This window comes from Glandiceps talaboti, chromosome 20, assembly GCF_964340395.1.
Source record: "Glandiceps talaboti chromosome 20, keGlaTala1.1, whole genome shotgun sequence".
NCBI lineage: Eukaryota > Metazoa > Hemichordata > Enteropneusta > Spengelidae > Glandiceps > Glandiceps talaboti.
Window position 1 is genome coordinate 9,805,339 of NC_135568.1, and position 9,856 is coordinate 9,815,194.

Sequence of the window (9,856 nt, forward strand, 5' to 3'; positions counted from 1 at the left end):
CTGGTGTAGAAAGACATACTATTTCGTTTACACAGTTTTTTCAAAATCTGGTCAATTTGACACTAACGATTTGTTTGAGAGTGAGAGTTGCATGATGTTCGATAGGATATTACAATTTACACTTGTATCATGTCACAGTTAATCTCACCTCGTATCAGCATTGGACATAAAATACTCCGCATTCTTATTTCATGGTGAAGACTATTACATGCACTTTAGAGGCCGTACATGGCGAGTGTTATAAATCACCATATTGTGGGTATCACAACGTGAAATTACCATGTTTCTCGATTATTTCCAATCACATATTCTAAACATGTTTCTGGATGTGTATCATGCTAAATGCAAACAAACGTATGACGGCTTTTTGGCGCTGCCCTCTAATCTCTTTGAAATTATACTTTTTCTCAGTACAACATATCAGAATACCAAACAGCAGAACACTTGGTAAATGCAATGAGCAGTATAGCCTTCGATTTTCGGGAGGTCGTGTTTCAATTTTTCGTCAGGAAGAAATCTAACTGCAGTCTCCGTAACGAGCACTGACTTTGTTAAACAGTCATAGAGGACAGTTTCACATGCGCTAATTTTTATATTTTCCAAATGTGTACGAGCGTCATGTCAGCTAGTGAAATAATATTTAGAAGAAGGATAATTTACGATGACATTTATCCACAAAAAACAAATTCACAGTAAGGAGGTGGGTACATCAATAACCCCCTCCCAAAGTAAATTTGATTACTAGTATATAGGTGTATATATCAAACAGTGACTGTGTACATTTTACTTCGTGATTTTTACATACTCATAAGTCAATTTGCATATCTGTTCTGTGATCCCGCAAAGATTTCGTGATACGCACAAATCTGGGTGTAGTTTACAGAATAGAAGATCTTTTTTTTTTTCAAATATAACATTTCATAAAAACAATATTTTCCTTCACATGTAAGTACCGCTTCTAAAATGACCTATCCTCCTGAAAACCCTCGCCCATGAATATAATGTTATTTCCCTTAAGTGTAAAATGAGACCATTTATGACTGCGAGGACGCTCTTTGTCACAACTCGTTTAGTTCGCGGCACGGTTTATTGAATTATTTTATAGTGGCTATAATTCAACAGCCGCCCTACTAAACCGTCTCTGTATATTATGTAATACGAGCCTACCAAATATGGTATTTGTGCGAAGCTGGGAAAAAAGTGGTATTTTTTTAACCTTTGTAGGTTAGGAATTTATTGATATAATGAAATGGCTGCGATATACAGTAACTATATATGCGTGTCATTATTGTTTCGTCATTCCTTTGATGTGACTTGTGTGATTAATTCTCTTCTTGACTCCAGCAGACGACATTTGCTATAGTGCTGTCTGTAAACCCCTCATTTGCATATCTTGTTATTTTTTGTTGACATCTTCGATGTTTAGAACTTCATTCTTATATTTTTTGCCATAAGAACATCTAAAAGGTTACAAACAAATGGTTTGCTAAGGATTAAAGGAACATTGGCCAGATTTATACATTTTTCTGTTATTTTTTATTTCAAATGAAGAATATTGTATAGTATTGAACATCACGAGACATGTTGATCACCACTAGGATAGGAAGTGTGAGATCAGTTGCATAGCGGTGAGGTACACCGAATGGATGATTTCCTGACGTCATTTTGGGGTATGCCCAAAATTGGCTCTGACAGCAGGATCATTCACAATATGTGCATGTGTCTAAACGTGTCAAATGTTGTATGGAGATGTCATACTTATTTCAAGGAACTAATTTCACATAAAAATTATACGTGGTGGGTTTTATGTTTGTGTGGAAAATCTGTCTTAAGGGTGTCAAAAATTTACCCATGTGGCTGAAGACACAAAAGAAATGAGACCAGCTATGAAAATGAAGCGGCAACTGACTGAATGTCGTCTGCCAATAAAATAAGCCAAACTGACTTTTCTTTTCCAGAAAAGGAGCGCAAGCAAACGGAAAACCCCGACGTAAAAACATTTTTTCTGAATTTGTCAAATATCAATGTGACAAATATGTGACACATTTCCAATGGTTGACCCGAGATATGTTTGTGTCATCTTTTACTGCGAAAATGAAGTGTTCGTTTTACATAAGTCAGTATGCAAATTACATAACCATATTGAAAACAAAATTGAAACTGATAATGCTCATATGGGTATCAATTGGTTATTTTCAGATTTATGTAGACCAAATTGGAATTGTGTATATAACTGATAACTGACAATCGTAGGATAAAACCGCCAAAAACTCCATTTTGAATACACATTCCCAACATAGAGAATAAAAATATTGACATACTTTCAATCAAAATCATCATGGCGTTATTATTCCTCTACAATAGATTAAATATCATATCAATTCATATAATATCTCATTACTAGATTAAATTTTGTGCTCAATATAATATTTACATACTTTTAATATTTGCTTTCTTAATGCCACTAGCCTGAAATTGTTTTTTATTGTAAATGCCACGATCGATTTTATGCTATTGGTTTTATTTTCCATTTAAGTATTTATGACATATATTGATAATTTTTATTCCCCGACTAGTTAAGAAAATGTTTCGGTTCAAGAGATCAATATCCAATCCACACATGGGGTTTGAATACTGGGTCGCCAGGAATTTCACCTTCCTTGGGTCACACAGTGTTAACTTAACATGAAGCCAGGAATTCTTAAGTTATTTGCAAACTATAAATGACAGTATATCATACAAATGTTATGTACGCAAAGATGTCACATATTTTGTGAATAACTTGCTGTACAGTGGATGTTAGCAATTTAATAACGATGGGGAAGGCGGGATTGATATGGTGGGATGATATATTTTAAACAGTATCATATGTTTAACCAGATTTTTAATGCATTCCATATGGTACGTGTATGTAACATTGTATAAATGAAAATTCAAAAATAAAAATGTCATTCTACTTGAATATATTGGTTTTCAAATTTGAACACCTACTTCAAAAGGCGAGGCTGAATTTATCTTATCTGCATTTCCCTGTACGCATAGATTACCCCCACAAGTCATAGTCAACTGAATTCTGCATCGCGAGACCTCTCGAAAATACGGTTACAAAATAAAGTTGCTGAATACCGTACTAAGTCATATTAAAACACACCGTTTTCATACAGCCTTCAGTCACTGGCTTAGATTGTGTCACGTGGCATGTTCTAGTGACCTGGTACCCATAGTGACTTTAATTTGCATAGAGTGAGTATTATTAGCTTTCTATTTTCTCTTCGGATTATTCATGCAGCACCGACGTCCCATCGTGATTTGCCTTGACTGTAGGAGTAATATGTGCCATTGAAGTCTCTAAAAAGGCACACATGTTAACCTTTTGTAGTTACTGTAGTAGTAACAGTGTATCACAGTTTCATTTAAAATATTTGTATCATGGTTTCATTTCTAATGAGTCCGCCTATCTGAAATGCTGTCCTTATCTGTATTAATCAATATGAAAATACACATATGACACACATTGTTTCGTTGAGGTTTGGTGAATTTGGCAGCAACATTTGCAAATATACATCAAAACCTGGAAAGCCTGTGTCAAACCACAAAAAGGACAGTCATAGCGTGAGCACATAACCTCCAGCTAATTCCCATACATATGGTAGTTGATTTATGAATTATTGTATAGTAATACGTTGTCATGTAAAGTTGCCTAGTGACGTACGCTATACTTGATGCACAATACGGTTAGAAAAATAGGTATGCTGTATACTTTTCTGATAAAGAAGGGTTTGACCCATTTAATATGGCATAACCAGAAAGGTGACCATGCAGTACAGATTAATTGGTCCTGCATAGCATAGCATAGTGACTGAGTAATCACATTTGATGTTCGCCCTTGTTCTAGCAATCGCAGGCCTTCAAGTAATACACAATTCAGCATCATCATCATCATCATCATCATCATCATCATTCGGCTGTAAAACGAGCAGGTTACTCCTCACTTTACTTCTTTAGTTAAGTGGATTAGACATTGCTTGAGTAAATTCATAGCAAAACATGTATTAAAGACAAATTTCTGAAGTCCGTGTTCAACCCTACTCCAGCAACACTCTGGCACATATTCCACAATATTCCAAAATTAACGAAGTTTCTGTTGGCATCTTTTCACCTTTGCATCACGTGAGGACCACGTGCAACGTGCAATAGCATTCTTTCAAAGTCGTGGATACATTATTCTTGGTCTAACATGCGAAGATTTGATATCACTGATTTTAGTACAACCTAGAGAGGGAAACCAAACGTTTAAGTATATCAATACATCAAGTATCAGCTCTTGTATAGCATTGTGACAGATATTACAGTCAACTACAATTAAAAGCATGAAACCTGATACAAAGCGTCGTCTAGCTCAACAAAATCCTTACCAATATTGCTTCATTTTATCATCTTGCTCGACTAATATCTCCGTTGGTATAATATTCTGTTGATAAGATTTTCTGTTGAGTCAGACGATAAAATATAGCAGAGTTGTTTCAGGATTCGTGATTTTAACCCCTTAAAGCATGACATCATTATATTCAGGGTGTAATTACATAGAGTTACAGGAACCAAGTCATTAAAAGGTTAATTGTATAGAAATTGGGTTCACTGGATTTGTTTTTCAATGTGAATAGGTCCCGTGTACATATAGATCATACATCATTTATACCCTGTCCTTAATCATTCGTCAACCACTTTCTGCATAATATGTATATGATGAAATGCTTAACACATATATACATATGCACACATCAACACATATATACATCCATACATCCATCTATCCATCCATCCATAAGCTCATACATACATACATACATACATACATACATACATACATACATACATACATACATACATACATACATACATACATACATACATAGACAGACAGACAGACAGACATTGCGTTACCAAAATAGATTTTTGTTTTGAATACAATAACTTCGACATAAGAATTCAGCCCCTCATCAAAAAAATCCCCGATGTGTATATGAGGAGCCTACCTGTCAATGCCATTGTCTGACTCAGTTCATCCTTTAGGAGTTGAAGAACTTGTCTAGCACCTTCTTCACCCTGTGACACAATGTACAAAAGTTAATTATTCGTTTAATTGTTTGTTTGGTTGGTTGGTTGGTTGGTTGGTCGGTCGGTCGGTCGGTCGGTCGGTTGGTTGGTTGGTTGGTTGGTAAAATATCAAGTTTGTTATTTATAACAAGTCAGAGTCTATCAGCAAGTGGTCTGTGTACCTTGCCTCTCGCGAAATCTGTCTAAATGTTGTAGTGTTCATGTAATAATATTAAACAACTAAGGATAATCTTGTAATATATATGTCTAACATTAACATACCAACTGTTGGCCACACTCAGTATAGACCAGTTTTGCTATCTATACACGATCTACCTATTGTTTGCAATGTGTTCATTTGAAATTAAGCTATTTCATGCTTTAGCTTTGCGCTTGTCATACGTGATTAGTTAACACCAGTAGTCTGGCTTTTCCAACTATAGTTATATACCCACCAAATGTGTCCTTGGAAAACATTTGGAGTGTATCCACCCGAAACATAACATCCCTGCGGAAGCTAAATATTACAGGCTCTTGCAAATCAGAATCGGCAAATTTGATGCAGCTCTTCCATAGTAATTGGGTAATTTGCATCATGATTACACGTAATATGTTTGTTTTATTTTTGAACCAAATTATCAATAATAATTTTCTTAGTTCCAGGGCTTTCCCTTGATAGCTAACGTAACGGAGCACTTTTCTTTCATATTTGGTAGATGGAATTTTATCAACATAAACTTATGATTGTTATTTGAAGTACGACCAGGTGTCGGAGGATTTTCGATTTTTTTAAAATTGGAATGCATTTCGCGATCGGAGTCACAAATATTCATGGTAATGATTGTGCCGTATTTATATAAAGGAGAGTCGTTCGTTTAAATACTTGATTCCTTACCGCATAGACAAGTCCATATATTATTGGTCTACCGATGAAGACAGCTTTAGCTCCCAGTGCTATAGCTTTGAATACATCAGTACCTGTACGTATACCGCCATCTACGTACACTTCTATTTCACCATTTACTGCTGATATTATCTCAGGTAAAGCATCAATCTGTGCAGATTAAAAAGAAAACATGCCTTAAAGGGGAACACAATGCCAAGAAAGAACGGTATTCTCATAAAATATGGGTTCTGGAAAGTCAATTCATGATTATTTTCATATCGCATTGATCATTTTATTTTACATTTTTTTTATAAAATAGAATAAGATGTACGATGTGTTTATCTTAGATATATTCAAGGTGACTATATGATATTTGTCTTGCCTTCATTATGAAATTCATAAATTTGAAGAATATTAATATTATATATCGATGACGTTTAACAAAACCCTCCCCTCCCACTCCCTCTCCTCCTTGATTATACAATGTCTGCTTCAATGGATCTATAGTTGTAGAAACAACGAATTTTTAAACCTTTCGGGCCAAATACCATTTCAGGAATTTGACCCGAAATTACAGAATAACCGTTTGGTTTTGCCTGCTTCCGACCCTTACCTACACCCTTGACTAGAGTACATTGATTAGATGCACGTATTTCAGTAAACGTAAAGTATTGTTATTCTTGACGATGATGGCGCTGTATAGAAAATATCACTTGAGTAGTGCTAGACGGAGTTTGCAAAGCAATGCCATCCAAACTACTCCTCTTTCTGAACCAGTGTCTTGATTGTTGTATAGATTATTTGACATTTTATGTTTACTAGCTTGTAATCTTTTAAATTGATTAATTTTCAATTAATTTAGATCGCATATTAATTTTTTCCAAGATACCTCATCTATCACATCGAGAAAGAATCGCACGACTTGAAAAGTAAAAACTTACTGTTGCCTGTACTGTATCTAACTGTCTTCCACCATGGTTCGATACAATGATAGCATCAACTTTGTACTGAAGGGCTAACAGAGCATCTTCTGCTGTGAGAATACCCTTGAGTATAATGGGTAGTTTAGTTATTGATTTTAACCACTTCACACATTCCCACGTCAGTGTGTCATCTTTCATAGCAGTAGCGCCACCGTATTCCCGTCTCTCACCGTCCTTATACTAAAATAGAGACATTATTAATATATACATATGGCCTGCCTAAGAGAGCACTAGTAGACGATTATTTCGTCAAGGGCTGCTATGTAGCAACGATGTTCTGAGGCAGAAAGCCAAGGCAAATTGCTACATAACAGCTCAGACCACTAACATCTAGTAGTGGTCTGAGATAACAGCACAGTGGGTAGTATGAAGCCTACTAGTGTCCAGACAAGGCCAGACAATAAGTATTTCATAACACATCATATATCCTTTCCAGAGTGGAAAGAAAATCACCATTAGGACTTTAGTTTCAGGCTACTGTAATAGTGCCCTGGGAAAAATAGAACATGGAAATTGCCCGTTGTATGCAAATTGAGGTCAGTAAGGGTCACGCGTCCATACCACGTCACTCAGTCTAGGACAATCACTGTATGAAAACGACGTATTATAATGACGCATACTGACCTGAATTTGCAGCGAGGGGGCACTGCACTAGTAGCATTCTATAGAGATGGCAAATGGGTATTTATTTGGCTATTTTCAATAAGTAAAACAACTTTTCAGGGAACAACTACCTGATCAAATAACTGTTTTTCAACTTGGAAACGAGGGGAAGTTAGAATAACTGAAATAGTGTAGTAGCGTTCATCCTTAAAAACTACAGGCTAATTTGGTTAATACTTACTTGCTCTTCCGGTCGTAGATTTGCTAATTTCAAAGGTGGTGGTAGACGGAATCCACCAAGATAGAGATTACTTCTTCTTTTTCCGATAAGTGGTACATCTACCGTAAATACTAATGCCTTAAAACCGGCATTTTCAACCCTGCGCACTAATTCCTCCGTTGCATGACGACGTTTCCATACATATAGCTGAAACCATTTTAATGTATTGGGAGCTGCTTGGCTGACTTCTTCAAGAGTACAATTAGAATTTGTACTGAGTGTCATACACGTTCCCATACTGTCAGCGGCTGAAAGTTGACAATCATGAAAAGTGAACTTGATCTTGGAATATGTCAAAGCATCATCACACATACAACTAACACAGCCATCAATGGACCTTGCATGGTATAATACACTAACATTAGGATGGCATCTCTGATAGCAAGTTTTCGTCAAGTGACCACAGCATTCGAAGGGCTGACTACAGGGTGACTATGTTATTATGGGTTGTATGTTCCCCAGGGATCGGAGGTGAGGAAGTAAAGGGCCGCTGTGCCGCTATTGATCCGTGCCAGGGGTTATAATTGTAAAGCGGTTTGAGCACAAAGTGGAAAAGCGGTATATAAAAACCAACATCATATTTAACATTGCTCTTATATCCATATAATCAAAGCACTGCTATAAAGTCGTATTAAAGCAGTTGTGCGTTTACATGTAGTTTGTCAATAACTTCAGCAACACTCATAGCAGTATTTTGATGTGATAGCTGTGATTGTTTGAGTTCTTACCTTTAACAGTGGCAACTTCCCCTTCCTGACATGCAACTCCTTGCGCTCCACATGGGGCAATACATATTGGGAATTTTAATGGAGAGCCGAGTATTGTGGTTGATAAATCTCTCTTTGAGACATCCCTCAGTACCCTTGGTCGTAATTTCAACCTATAGACAATAATAAAAAGCAGCTTTCAAGCGAATTCCTCCCATAAGGCACTTGTGAGCACGTGCACCACCAATGGCGTGCGTTTAAGGATAGTATGTAATCATACAATCTCAGAGTGTCACTGTTTTATGTAATCGACATTCTATATGTACGCATGACAGTTTCAATGTTTAGCCAAATATTTGTTTGTCAACATACAATGTAGCTGATCAACACTACAACAGACAGAGAGTAAGACAAAATGCACTAGTCACTATATTACTAAAACTTGTGATAATAAAACTAAAATGTTTTGTAGACAAATGAATGACATTCCAGTCAGGGCTTGGTAAAATAGGCTATTTTATGTCATAGACAAAGCTGTAAATGAACCAAATTTGGCTATTTGACATGAAAGAAGACCTTCAAGATCAAAGGCCAATACCTTAGAAGAAAGCCTATATATGATAATATGGGTGTACGCACTTGAAAGGTGTCTCTAGCTATTAAACTAGATGTGTTGCAACAAAAACGATCTATTTGATCTTGAAGACGACCTTCAAGGTCAAAAGTCAGTCTCAAAAGAAAGCTCATAGGGGTACGCACTTGAATGATATTTCTATCTATTAAAAAATTGCTGCCATTTGAGCATACTTGATTCGCTCAGAAAACAAAGTGACGTGCACATGGTCAACACAGTGAGTTAACTTTGTAATAGGTTTGGTTGAAATTGGTCAGTGCATGCCAGAGATATGAGGGTGCACGCACGCATGCATGCACGGACGAATACACGAACGGACAGAACCCAATGAAAACCACGACAGCCCCGGGGCAGTGCACCTTGAGGTCTTAAAAGCTAGCTTTTAATTTTGATGAGCTGCCAAAGAACATCACATTTCTCACTATACAGAAACTTTTAAGGAACAGGAACGAATATGTTATATGTAAAATAAATACACGATGATATAATTATAGCAGATAATTTTTTTCAACTGCAGAACACTGACCGCGTGTATGCTTCTCTGTTCTCTTTTAAAGTAATCTCATTATCGGCTCCAGTAGTGAAGTAGGACAACGCTGCCTTGTCCATATGTTTTCTTGCATAGTCCTCGTAGTCATCCAGACATACTAATGTAGGTTTAGCCAT

The 9,856-nt window shown here is 36.4% G+C and overlaps 1 protein-coding gene across 1 annotated transcript; it reads right to left on the minus strand.

The window, feature by feature from the left end:
* Window positions 1-4,204: 4,204 nt before the first annotated feature.
* On the minus strand, window positions 4,205-9,856 carry LOC144450536 (2-Hydroxyacid oxidase 2-like). Its single transcript, XM_078141181.1, has 7 exons — window positions 9,717-9,856; window positions 8,578-8,729; window positions 7,811-8,097; window positions 6,925-7,146; window positions 5,993-6,151; window positions 5,037-5,106; window positions 4,205-4,272 (listed from the first exon to the last, which is right to left on the minus strand). The coding sequence occupies exons 1-7, from the start codon at window positions 9,854-9,856 to the stop codon at window positions 4,205-4,207; spliced, it is 1,098 nt and encodes a 365-aa protein (XP_077997307.1).

Coding starts and splice junctions, on each gene's coding strand:
- LOC144450536 (XM_078141181.1), bottom strand. CDS start 9,856: ATGGCTAAACCTACATTAGTATGTCTGGATGACTACGAGGACTATGCA. Junction 8,730..9,716: donor AACAGAGAAGCATACACGCG/GTCAGTGTTCTG, acceptor TATTGTCTATAG/GTTGAAATTACGACCAAGGG. Junction 6,152..6,924: donor TAGATACAGTACAGGCAACA/GTAAGTTTTTAC, acceptor TAATCTGCACAG/ATTGATGCTTTACCTGAGAT.